General features: G+C 51.4%; 1 protein-coding gene and 1 long non-coding RNA gene across 3 annotated transcripts in view; one reads left to right on the plus strand and one right to left on the minus strand.

Annotated features, from left to right (window-relative positions):
- LOC106000156 overlaps positions 1–469 on the minus strand; it is a 12,111-nt gene extending 11,642 nt beyond the window's left edge. The window contains exon 1 of the long non-coding RNA XR_001175780.1: positions 391–469. This is a non-coding gene — a long non-coding RNA (uncharacterized LOC106000156). The remainder of the gene's footprint in view (positions 1–390) is intronic.
- Positions 470–602: 133 nt separating this feature from the next.
- On the plus strand, positions 603–10,571 carry Fam3a (family with sequence similarity 3, member A). Of its 2 annotated transcripts, XM_013035409.1 has the most exons (9): positions 604–1,111; positions 2,995–3,108; positions 3,636–3,659; positions 7,798–7,921; positions 8,013–8,071; positions 8,160–8,210; positions 8,578–8,662; positions 8,746–8,872; positions 9,885–10,571. In XM_013035409.1, the coding sequence occupies exons 1-9, from the start codon at positions 1,099–1,101 to the stop codon at positions 9,978–9,980; spliced, it is 693 nt and encodes a 230-aa protein (XP_012890863.1). In that variant the 5' UTR covers positions 604–1,098; the 3' UTR covers positions 9,981–10,571. The 2 variants fall into 2 exon arrangements, with proteins under 2 accessions (XP_012890864.1, XP_012890863.1); XM_013035410.1 differs by lacking the exon at positions 8,160–8,210 and having other exon boundaries at positions 603–1,111.
- Positions 10,572–12,942: the final 2,371 nt, after the last annotated feature.

A 12,942-nucleotide genomic window follows, 5' to 3' on the forward strand; every position in this document is an offset into this window, starting at 1 on the left:
GCTAGCCTTGAGCTGAAGAGCTGAGGGACAGCGCCCAGGCCCAGAGTTCAGGCCCCATGACCGGACCAAAAAAATTAATTAATTAAAATCTCTGCGTCCAGTAGAAGGCTGCTCAGACAGATTACTCCATCATGCCGGGGAAAAGTGACTCCGGTAGAACCAGGGCTGGGTGTGCATAGCACCTCATCTTACTGAGTGCTTCAAAAAACAAGAAGACACTTGATTATGAACGATTATGAACAGGACAGACGGGAAGCAGAGGCAGCCAGAGGCACGCCCCGGTTGCCTTAGCTCTGTCAGGCTCTGCTGTTTTTCCCACGTGTGGTTGTGGCGCTTCCTTGTTCCTAAACGGCGCAAATACCAACTTTAGACTCACTTCCACCTACGTACCCAAGCCCTTCCACGGCTTCCCCGACTTTGGCAAAAGCTGAGCTTGTTCAAGGGGTTCACTGGCCTGATGGCAGAGTAGGAGCGAGCAGCGGAGGCGGGGCCTGGTAAGACTCCACCCACCGATTGGCTGGAGCAGACGGTGGGGCGGGTCTAGAGGTGGAGCCTGCGTGGCGCCTGCCAGCCTAGGCGCAAGGCCGAAGGCGGGGCGGGGCCGGTAGATTGTGGGCCCCCCCCAAGGCCGCCATTGTCGGGCCTGCCAGGCTGCTTCTACGCAACTGTGTTAACTCGCTCCGTCCGACTGAACGAGACCGGCAGCCCGACAGGCCCGCCTCCTTACGGAGCCCACGTCTCCCTACCGCCTTGGTGAGCCTGGTCTCCTGGACCACCCACTGGAGTGGCAGAAGTCCGGGAGAACCACTTGGACAACGCGGTCACGGAGGTGACTGTGAGCCCGACCGTGATCCGATTCGTTCCCAAGGCCCCTCCTGGTCAGGCAGGTACTGCCCTGGCGTTCCCGAGGAGCCTAGCCCGGCCGGATGTTTGGAGGACCAAGTCGTAACACCGATCGCGCTTGCCTCCCACCGGGGCTCAGCACAGACTTGTCCCGGCACGCACCCAGACCTGCTCTTCTGCTTTATACCCCCTACACAGCTCACGGTCCCCAAACAGTGCACCTGCCGGCGGTCCCAACCAGCGGGGGAACTGGACATGAGGTTGGCAGGTTGGTGGCTTCCACAGACAACGGGAGGGAGGCCCTAGCGTTCTGACGTCTGCTAGGAGGGGCCGGGGTGGCCACTGGTATTGGTGCTGAAAATGGAGAACCGTACACAAACACGCATTCTCTGACCTTAAGCGAATCCTTCCACGGCTGAGGACTTCCGTGTCCCAAACTATAAGATGTGCGTTACTGTTGTTCCCCTAACTGAGATAACAGGCTGCTGCTTTTTGAAAAATAAGTTGTGACAGAGGCTCCAGGGACCATGGCGGCTAGGTGGGGAGGGTAACAGCAGGGACCCGCATGGTCTTTGAGAGAAACTGACAAAGGTGTTTCTAGAGTTGGATTTGAAGCAATAACAGCGGGACAACTAAGACGAACAAGCCTTCTTAGGAAAGAGCTCATATTTGTAATCTTAGCTACTTAAAGAGGCAGAGATCTGAGGATCCAAACGATCCCGGTTCAAGGCCAGCCTTCCCGGGGCACAGTGACACACACCTGTCATCTCCAGCGACATAGGGAAGCACAATTAAGAGGATCACAGTCCAAGCATAAAGCAAGACCCGACCTCAAAAGTAACCAATGCAAAAAGAGTCTGCACTCATGCTTGAAGTGCTACTGCACCTACCTGGCACATCACATAGAGATGCCTTGTGGGGAAGGAAAGGAGTCCTAGTGGAGGGAGACACTGGGGTGAGATGGAGAGAAGAACTTGAGAACTGAAGTTCAAACCTACTAAAATAGCCACTTGATAGACCGAAGTGGAACTGTGCAGTGAGGAACGTTTTGGAAGGGGGTGATTGGCTGCAGCTAGAAACTAAGGTATTATTGCTATGTGCTGCTTAGTTTAAGATCTGGAGTACACAGAAGTGGACAGGTGGCTCAAGTAGTAGAGCAGTAAAAATGCTAAGGAACCGTGCTCATACCCTGAGTTCAAGCCCCAGGACTAGCACACACACAGAAGATCTGGAATAGATGAAATTTTACCTATAAACAGACTCTAGAGATAAGAAGGCACCCTGGAATACAAGCCCAGAACGGTCCAGCTTTAAAGGGGAAGGTAGGACTGGGAATGTGGCTCAGTGGTAGAGTGCTTACCTAACATGCATGAAGCCCTGGGTTCCATTCCTCAGTACCACATAAACACAAAAAGCTGGAAGTGGCACTGTGGCTCAAGTGGTACAGCGCTAGTCTTGAGCAAAAGAAGCTCAAGGACAGTGCAGTCCCTGAGTTCAAACTCCAGGACTGGCAAACAAAGGGGGAGGGGGCGGGTAGAAGAAGATCATGTGGCCAAAGAGAAGGCAGGCGGGTAGAGGAAGACCATGTGGCCAAGGAGAAGGCAGGCTACTCAGAGGTGAAATGTTTCCATCAGGCAAGCATGGAAAGCCAGACTGAGAGCCTTGACTGAGGTCAAGGAATCTGAGAGCCAACAGGCCACTGTAGGCATGACATTATAGCTACCGTGAGGAATGGAGGGAGAGAGAGAGAGAAGGGTCCTCATTACAAGAAATCTGACAAGGGAGGGGAAGTCAGGTTCAAACTTTCTGAACAAGAGGAGAGGAGGTGCAAATAGATGACACGCAATATATTGCCGGTTGTGAGAGGAGTTCTAGGGATGTGCTTGTGGAGTAGTGGGTTATACAAATCCCCTGGAAACCTTCCAGGGAGAACAAAATGGCAGCCTTGGGGTTAGAACTCAGTTTCCTCCCTCTACCTGCCAAGGGACTATCGTCGGGCCTGCTGAGTGGCGATGGGTCCCCACCAGCCCATCCTCCCATCAGTTCTTCCCGAGTGGAAGGGGCTATGTGGTCTGAGAGACCATGGGATCATTCTTGAGTTTGATGACAGGCATCTGAGGTGGGCCTGCCCTGTGTCTGTCCTGCCTACAGGCCCACTCCGCATCGTGGCCCTCGTCATCACTGTGGGGCTCACCTGGATCGTAGTCGCCATTCTCCTGGGTGGGCCTGGTGGTGGCTTCCCTCGCATCCAGCAACTCTTCACCAGTGAGTGTGGGGCTCTCTGCTGCCTGGCTGCAGAGTTCCTGTGTTGACTGTGGGACTGCTACCCACAGTGGCGTGGGGGTGGCTTGGTTTTCCAGAGCCTTCCTATGGCAGGCTACCTCTGGCTTCCCTTAACCTATTTCCTGGCACCAACTGTAGCCATCTCCTACCAACCAGCTGCTCTGGCTGGGAAGCAACAATCCCTAATTTCACTCCTCTACTAGATGGAAGTCAGTAGGGTCCGAGAAAGAGGTGGGGCCCCCTCTGAATGCTGGAAACAGTGCCCTGTGAGCTTGCTGCTGGGCTCTGGGATGGGGAGGGGACTCTATCCCCTGTGGCAGGCAATGGGTCATGGAGGTCATGGTTATGAATGCAATGCACCCCTTTCCTTGAGCAAGCAGTTTGGATCTAAACTCCAGATAGACAAGCAGAGAGACACTCTTCCTTAGCTCCTTGACCCCAGAACCTGACTGCCGTGTTGCAGGCTCCATGGGGCATCCACACTAACACAAACAACTCTGTGTCCACAGGCCCAGAGAACTCAGTGACTGCAGGTAAGCTCGGGTCACTTCCCTGCCTCTCCTCTGTGCCCACCCCTCATGCTGCCTTTGTGGCACCTGCCGGCCTGCAGTCCCTCAGGATTTCTGTTCTTCACCCATACTTCCCTATACTAGGCATCTTAGCTTGCTTGGCTGTGAGCCTTGTAAATGAGTTACCTGTTGTCAGAATGCAGTGAGGAGACAGGTAAAGGGTCAACATTCCTATTCCAAAAGGGAGGAAAATAGAGCCAGGAGCCAGTGACTCACGCTGGTAATCTCAACTTCTCAGGAGACTGAGATCTGAGGATTATAGTTCAAAGCCCCTGCCCTAGTAGAAAAGCTTATGGCTTTTTGTTTGTTTGTTTTGTCAATCTTAGGGTTTGAACTCAAGGCCCGGGGCAATGTCCTTGAGCTTCTTTAGCTTAAGGCTAGCACTCTACCACTTGAGTCACAGCATCACTTCTGGATTTTTCTGTTTATGTGGTACTGAGGAACTGAACCCAGGGCCTCATGCATGCTAGACAAGCACTCTACCACTGAGCCACCTTCCCAGCCTGGCAAGAAAGTTTACGAGACTCTTAACTAACCGCCAAAAATCTGGAAGTGGAACTATGGCTCAAATGATATAATGATAGCCTTGAATAAAAAACTTAAGCAAGCTGGGTGCTGGTGGCTCACGCTTGTAATCTTCAGGAGGCTGAGATCTGAGGATCATGGTTCAAAACCCTCCTGGGCAGAAAAATCCATGAGACTCTGATCTCCAATAAACCACTAGAAAACCAGAAGTGGCGCTGTGGCTCAAGAGGTAGAGTGCTGACCTTGAGCTGAAGAGTGCAGGGACAGCGCCTAGACCCAGAGTTCAAGCCCCAAGACCGACAAAAAAAAACAATTAAGCAAGACATGTCCTGAGTTCAAATCTCAGTACTAGCACACACAAAAAGGGAGGACAGAAAACAAGAAAGTCACGAACAAGTTCAAAACCCATCAGTGACAACTCCTTTCAGTTTCAGAGAATAATTCTTTGTGGCCTGATTCTCCTCTCTGGGCCCACTGAGGGGACCCCAGCCTCTACCATAAGAGGTGTTCTCACTCTCTGGCTTCTACCTCCCTTATTCTACCTTCAGAACCAGCCTGCTTCCTTTAGCTCATCTCTGTCCCTTACAGTACAAGCTGACCATGTTTCTTTTCCTTTTCTTGTGTGTGTGTGTGTGTGTGTGTGTGTGTGTGTGTGTGTGTGTGTGTGTGGGCACTGTCCTTGAGCTTTTTTGCTCAAGTCTACCACTCTACCACTTGAGCCATAGCTCCACTTTTGACTTTTTGGTAGTTAATTGGAGATGAGTCTCATAGACTTTTCTCCCTAGGCTGGCTTCAAACCACCATCCTCAGATCTCAGCCTCCTGAGTAGCTAGGATTACAGTGTGAACCACTCGCTCCCAGCCCTGACTTGGGGGGATTCTTGTTTCCTTGATAAAGGCCCAAGCTACAAGGCAAGAAAGTTCTCTTCAGATCCTGCCTGTTTAACCCCATCTCAGGTCCAAGCTTCTGAGAGGGTGGAATGCACTCAGAAATCACATACTTCCTCTCTAGCCAGCCACACCCACTGTGTTCTCTCTAGAGAGCACTCTAATTTTTTGCATTATGATTAGCGTGAGATTTTCTAAATCATCACATTCGGCTCCCTTCATCCTGAGGGTTCTTTGCTCAATTTCTCTGTCTATTCTCATATCCTACCATAGCAGCAACGAGAAGCCAGGCCATGCCTTTAACGTTGGGCTCAGAAATCTCTTCAAATTCAATGTGTGTGGGGGTGTGTGTGTGCGTGTGCCTGTGTGCATGCCAGGCGCAGGATTTGAATTCAGGACCTCATACTCCCACTTGGCTTTTTTGCTCAGGGCTAGCACTCTACCACTTGAGCCACAGCTCCACCTTTGGCTTTTTGGTGGTTTAATTGGCAATGAGCCTCATGGACTTTTCTGCACAGTCTGGCTTTGAACCATGATCCTTAGATCGTAACCTCTGGAGTAGCTAGGATGACAGGCATGAGCCACCGGCGCCTACTTTCTTCCTCATTTGTTTTCTTTTTGCTTATGTGGTGCTGAGGAATCGAACCCAGGGCCTCAGGCATGCAAGGCAAGTGCTTTACCACTGAGCCACCTTCCCAGCCCCTCTTCCTCATTTCTGAGACCTCATCTAAGGACCTTTAGCATTCCTGTTCCTAGCAGCATTCTGCCTGTTGCTGTCTTCTTTCTAGCCCTCACCATAATCAGGCTTACTAGTCATGGTTTAAATTCAGGGCCTTGTACTTGCCAGGCAGGTGCTCTAACCACTTGAGACATACCTCCAGGCCTTTTACTTTTACTTTTGCAGATAGGATCTTGCTTCTGTGTAGAACTGTCCTCAGACCACAGTCCTTCTATCTGTACCTCACACATACCTGGGACTCCAGGTTGTTTATTGAGATAGAGACTCCTGAACTTTGCCCCTGTTGGCCCTCAAAGTCTGATCCTCCCATCTCTGCCTACCTGGTATTATAGGCATTATTCACCATGCCCTGTCCTCTGAAAAAAAATTTTTTTTGAGGGCTGGGAAGGAGTCAAAGTGGTAGAATGCTTGCCTTGCATGCATAAGGCCCTCTAGGTTCAATTCCTCAGTACCACATAAGCAGAAAAAGCTAGAAGTAGTGCTGTGGCTCAAGTGGTAGAGTGCTAGCCTTGAGCTGAAGAGCTGAGGGACAGCGCCCAGGCCCAGAGTTCAGGCCCCATGACTGACAAAAAAAAAAAAAAATGGCCTCGCTATGTAGTGCAGCCTGGTCTCAAGCTCAACAACCTTGCTATACTCTTCTGAGTACTAGATTACAGGCATGTGCTACCATAACCAGCTACTATCAATATCTCTACCAATGATTTCTTTTTACTCTCTCTCTCTCTCTCTCTCTTTTTGCCTGTCCTGGGGCTTGAACTCAGTCCTGGGTTCTGACCCTGAGTTTCTTTTGCCCAAGGCTAGTACCTGAGCCATAGTATCACTTCCAGCTTTTTCTGCATAGTTTATTGGAGATTTGAGTCTCATGGACATTTCTGCCTGGGCTGCCTTTGACCCATGATCCTCAGATTTCAGCCTCCTGAGTAGCTAGAATTAAAAGGCATGAGCCACTAGCCCCTGGCCTTGATTTCTTAAGAACACTGTAGGCTTTTTTTTCTACCATACATCTTGCAAGTCTACAGCCTTTTCCTGTTAGGCAGTTTCAAATTCATTTCTACATTTTTAAGTATTTGTTATATAAACACCTCAATTCCCAGGGCCAAAAGCATGATCAGTTTCTGGAGCTTCTATATCAGAGCATCACAAAGCAGGCCTTAATGACAGAAATTTCTTTTCTCACAATTCTGGAAGCAAGAAATGTGAATGTGAGGCACCAGCAGGGCTGTTCTCCCTCTGAGAGAGTTGAGGACTCTGCTTTGCCTGGACCACACCTAGTAGCCTTAGGTCTCCTGGGCTGAGGCTGCACAATCTCTGCCTCCATTGTCTTTTCCCCCCCCCCCCCCCGCCCTTGTCTCTTCTTTCCTTATAAGGACACCAGTCATGTTGCTTTAGCACTCAACCTACTCCGGCGTGACCTCATCTTAACCAATTTGTCCACAAGAAGCCTTATTTCCAAACAAGGCCACATTCTGAAGTTTTGCGATTGCGACTCCAGCATATATTTTTGTGGGGATCCAGTTCATCTCATTGTGGAGTCATCTTCCTCCTGTCCTCCTCTCTTTCTTTAGGGTGAGCCCAAGGAAATTGGGGCACTAGCAGAGCCCCATTTCTCACCTGGCTCAGTTCCTCCGCTGTGGCCTGGCTGGAAGCCGTATATCACAGGGCCTCCACTCTGGCCATCTCCGCTTCTGCACGTCTCCTGGTTCTGTTAGGCCAGCCCTCAGCCTGTTATCTCTTCTCCTACACACAGCAGCACAGCAGAAAAGCCTCCCTGGGGTCCCTGTCACCTTGCCAGCAAGATAAGAGTATCCATGGACATGTGCTCAGCCTTGCCCTACCACACTTCCCTGCTTGTGTTCACTTAATCTACCCTGGCTGGCCCTGACCTCCCCTTCTCAGATCTCAGGTGACCCCAGGGCCAGGCCCATGGGTCACACTTGCTGTCCCTGCTCAGAACCACGGGCCAGGAAGTACAAGTGTGGCCTTCCCCAGCCGTGTCCCGAGGAGCACCTGGCCTTTCGCATGGTCAGCGGGGCCGCCAACGTGATCGGGCCCAAGATCTGCCTGGAAGATAAGATGTGAGCTCCCCGGGGTCCATGGGGGCTGGGCAGTGGGCCGGGGAGTCCAGGCTGGGTCTGCAGGAGCTGAGGGCTCTGTGTCCCCTGCCAGGCTCATGAGCAGTGTCAAGGACAACGTGGGTCGTGGGCTCAACATCGCCCTGGTAAATGGTGAGTCCCCTATGCTGCCAGATCGGACTTCATCCACCGAAGGGGTCGGGGTGCCCTGCAGGGTATGGACTTTCTCCTCTTGATGCAGGGGTCAATGGTGAGCTCATCGAGGCCCGGGCTTTCGACATGTGGGCGGGAGGTAAGCAGTAGCCATGCCTCCAGCTGGTGACTTTCTCTTTGGCGCCCTGCTTTGTGTGCTTGTACCCATTCAGGCTTCTCAAGTACTTCCCTGGATTCCCATAAAGCAGTGGGGGCGGGGGGAGAGGGGAGGGGAAGGAGACCCCAACCTCCATTTAGAGGATGTGTCCCAGGACAGGACAGCCCTGGTTTCTTTACCAGTTTGTCTAGTACCATCCTGGTGGCTTTTTTTTCCTGGTGGTCTTTTATGCGTGTCCATGGCCCAAGCCCTACTTCGGGGGTCTCTCTCATTGGGGGAGCAGTGGCTGGGGGGAGGTACAGGGTGGGGCGGGAAGCTTCCCATCCACAGGCCCTCCCCCCACCTCCAGATGTTAACGATCTGTTGAAGTTCATTCGGCCACTGCATGAAGGCACCCTGGTGTTTGTGGCATCCTATGACGACCCAGCCACCAAGTAAGTGATCACCAAAGCCAGCCTCCACTGCGCTCCTATACAGTGGTAGCTTCCAGCTCCTCTTTCCTCCTTCTGCATGACAGGATGAATGAAGAGACCAGGAAGCTTTTTAGTGAGCTGGGCAGCAGGAATGCCAAGGAGCTCGCCTTCCGGGACAGCTGGGTGTTTGTAGGAGCCAAAGGCGTGCAGAACAAGAGTCCCTTTGAACAGGTACAGCAGCCAAACGGGCACCTCCACCTCCCAGCCCTGGCAGCCTGGCCGTGTACCTTAAATGGTCTCTCTTTTAATGGCAAAATTGGTACACTGGGGGCTGGGAAGGTGGCTCAGTGGTAGAGCGCTTGCCTTGCATGCCTGAGGCCCTGGGTTCCATTCCTCAGCACCATATAAGCAAAAAGAAAAAAGCCAGAAGTGGCGCTGTGGCTCAAGTGGTAGAGCGCTTAGCCTTGAGATGAAGAGCTGAGGGACAGCGCCCAGGCCCAGAGTTCAGGCCCCACGACCAGACCAAAAAAAAAAAAAATTGGTACTCTGGTGAAACTCACACCTAAGAAACTTTCTTCCCAAACGTCTGAAAGAATGCTCAACCTTTGGGAAGGTTCTAGCAAAAGCCATGGTGACTACAAGCGCTGCTCCCCACAACACATAGTTTCTGAAAGGCTATGGCTCACCAAAAAAAAAAAAAAAGAAAGAAAGAAAAATGGCTCAAGCCTATCATCCTAACTACTCCGAAGGCTGAGACCTGAAGTATCAAGGGTCAAAGCCAGCCTGGACAGAAAAGTCCACAAAACTCCATTGCCAAGATAACCAGCAAAAAGCCACACTAGGGGCATGAGTCAAGTGGTATAACACCAGATGAATAAATGTAAGGCCCTGAGTTCAAAGCCTGGTACTAGTGAAAGTTAAAAAAAGAAAAGCAGCTCAAGCTCCCCTAGCCCTAGAAAATTCCTCCATGTCTCTCTGCTACTTCCCACAGCTGGGGACACACATACTCCCTCCCCTCTGCAGAGCCTACCCTCCTGGGCCACCAAGCCAAGCAAAATGTATAGTCCGTCCCCTGGTGCACTTCAGCTATCTCCATTTTGCCCTGGGGTGGGGCAGAGGGTGAGCGCCTGGAGAGCCTTCAGTTGGTTAGCACAGCAAAAAAAGGTCGAAAGCCTGGGCCTTAGCCTGCCTCTGTCCCCTGTCCCAAAGGGCCAGGCGGTGACTTCCTCCCCCACCCCCACAGCACATGAAGAACAGTAAACACACCAACAAGTACGAGGGCTGGCCAGAGGCGCTGGAGATGGAAGGCTGTATCCCGCGAAGGAGCATGGCCAGCTAGCACAGCTGAGCTCCCGGACCAGGCCGAGGGGTCGGCGCAGCACCAGTGTAAAGTGGAGGCCTTACTCCATGTCCCAGAAGGAGGCTCTCTAGCCCCAACACATCTGAGCTCTGAGGCGGCGGGGACCTTGAGGGATGGGGGCTGTGGTGCTGGCCTGTGACACTTTGGCAGGGGAGCCCAAATGCCCATCTTCTTCTTTTCCTGAAGCTGGCTATGCCGTCAGCCGACAGCCCCATTCTCCACTCCTAATGTCAGCTCCTTCCAATTCCTGGGCATCCCTGGCACCAAGGATCCTGGGTGCTTTTCCCTCTCTTTGCAGCGGCCACCTAGCAGGTCGGGTCGACACACATTCACTGCACCGCAGGCCACCCCTTTCTCCAGTGGGATTCCTTCCAGTGAGCCAAACCTGGTGGCTTGGCTGCAAGCCTGCCTGCCTCCTGCCTCAACGCTTGACAGGAGCTTGCTGGCCTCAGTACCAAGGTCCCGGGGCCTGATCAAAGTCCCTAATGAAGCATCAGCAGCACGGTTTGTCAGAGTCCCCACTACCCACCTTCTAAATGACCTCTTAATAAATCGATGGGCCCAGTGGAATGAATGCATTCAGATGTTGTCCTCGCTGAAGTCAGGTGGTGGGGTGCTATGTGTGTGCACAGCCGTGGCCATCGACAAGATGGGCAGTAGCTCACATGGGACTCCAGTGGCTCCCCAGCTGTCCTCCCCCATAGCCTTGAACAACAGCGATGGCTCTTCCCCAGGGACCCAAGGAAGCTCACCAACTGCTCCTAACCCAGTATGAGACTCTAGGGAAAATCAGCCTTGGGCTGGGCGCCAGTGGCTCACACCTATAATCCTAGCTACTCGGGAAGCTGAGATCTAAAAACCACAGTTCAAAGCCAGCCCAGACAGGAAAGTCTGTGGCTTTTTTTTTTTTTTTTGATCAGTTGGGCTTCAACTCTGGGCCTGGGCGCTGTCCCTGAGCTCTTCAGCTCAAGGCTAGCTCTCTACCACTTGAGCCACAGTACCACTTCTGGTTTTCTAGTGGTTTATTGGAGATAAGAATCTCATGGACAGGCTGGGATGTAGCTCAGTGGCAAAGTGCTTGCCTAGCAAGTGCAACGTCCTGGGTTCGATCCCCAGTACCAAAAAAGGAAAGACAAAAAAAAAATACAGTTTAAAAAAAAACCCAAACAAAAAGAATCTCATGGACTTTTGTGCCTGGGCTGGCTTTGAACCAGTATGCTCAGATCTCAGCCTCCAGAGTAGCTAGGATTACAGGCATGAACCACTGGCGCCCAGCTGTCTGTGAGATTCTTATCTCCAGTTAACCACCAGAAAGCTAGAAGTGGCACTGTGGCTCAAAGTGGTAGAACACTCACTTGGAGCAAAAGAGCTCAAGGACAGCACTTAAACCCAGTATTCAAGCCCTACAACTCTCTCTCTCTCTCCTCTCTCTCTCTCTCTCACACACACACACATACAGAGGTGAAAGTCAATGTGAGGACTCAGCACGAAGGTTTTTCCCTGAGCAGCTGCCACATTGAGCTTGGAGCTCCTGGCTTCTATAACTATGAGATTGGAATTTTCTGATATTTGTAATTTTTTTAAAAGCTGCAAGTGGAACTGTAGCTCAAGTGGTAGCATATAATGCTGGAGCACAAAAGCTTAGGGACGGCGCCCAGGCTCTGAACTGAAGCCCCAGGATGAGCACATGCACAAAACAAATCTAGCCTGGGTACTGGAATAGCAAATCCTGGGGTACAGAAGTGGTCTGGTCAAAATGAGGGGCTGTGTCAGGTGATGAACTTAGAAGGCCTGTGGTTAAGCACTGCCAGTCCCAGAGAAAGTGCTGTGTGCACATCAACCCTCAAGAAGTGAAGGTCAGGCAAGTTCGAGGAGGAGAGGACAGGCCGGCCTGGGAAAGAAAACACTTATGATGCCAGGGCTGCAAAGATCAAGCTGAGCTTGTTCCGGCTGTAGATAATGACAGATGCCACGACCCAGCCTTGAGTCAGTGCCAAACTGTTTAGACTGTGTTCCTGTGGACTTGGGGGAACGCTCACAAGTACATATCCCTAAGTTCCAGCCCAAGAGTTGTTTTTTATACTGCAATTTTTTTTGTCAGTTGTGGAGCTTGAACTCTGGGACTAGGTGCTGTCCCTCAGCTCTTCAGCTCAAGACGAGCATTCTATCACTTGAGCCACAGTGCCACTTCCAGTTTTCTGGTGCTTCATTGGAGAAGAGATTCTCACGGACTTTCCTGCATGGATGGCTTTGAACTGAGAACCTCAGATCTCAATCTCCTGAGTAGCTAGGATTACAAGTGTGAACCACCAGTGCCTGACCTATAGACTTTTTTTTTTGCACCAGTCCTGGGGCTTGAACTCAGGGCCTGGGCAATGTCCCTGAGCTGCTTTTGCTCAAGTCTAGCACTCTACCACTTGTGCCACAGCACCACTTCTGGCTTTTTCTGTGTATGTGGTACTAAGAAGTGGAACCCAGGGCTTCATGCATGCTAGGCAAGCACTCTACCCCTAAGCTACCTTCCCAGTCCCAGACTTTTTTTGAACCGTGTTAAGCTCACTGCAACATTGAATGAAATATATAAGCAGTGTCTTAAATATCCCTTACCCCCAGCTCCCAATTTGTTACAATCAGTGAACCTCCACTGATTTATTCTTGGTGTTGCACATTCTTTGGGTTTTGACAAAATTGTATTTTTGTTTGTTTGTTTATTTTTTGTTTTTTGTTTTTTTGGGGGTCCGGTCGTGGGGCCTGAACCCTGGGCCTGGGCGCTGTCCTTCAGCTCTTCAGCTCAAGGCCAGCGCTCTACCACTTGAGCCATAGTGCCACTTCTGGCTTTTTTCTTTTTGCTTATGTGGTGCTGAGGAATCGAACCCAGGGCCTCATGCATGTAAGGCAATCGCTCTACCACTGAGCCACCTTCCCAGCCCTTGACAAAATT

Source organism: Dipodomys ordii, unplaced genomic scaffold (assembly GCF_000151885.1).
Source record: "Dipodomys ordii isolate 6190 unplaced genomic scaffold, Dord_2.0 Scaffold209, whole genome shotgun sequence".
NCBI lineage: Eukaryota > Metazoa > Chordata > Mammalia > Rodentia > Heteromyidae > Dipodomys > Dipodomys ordii.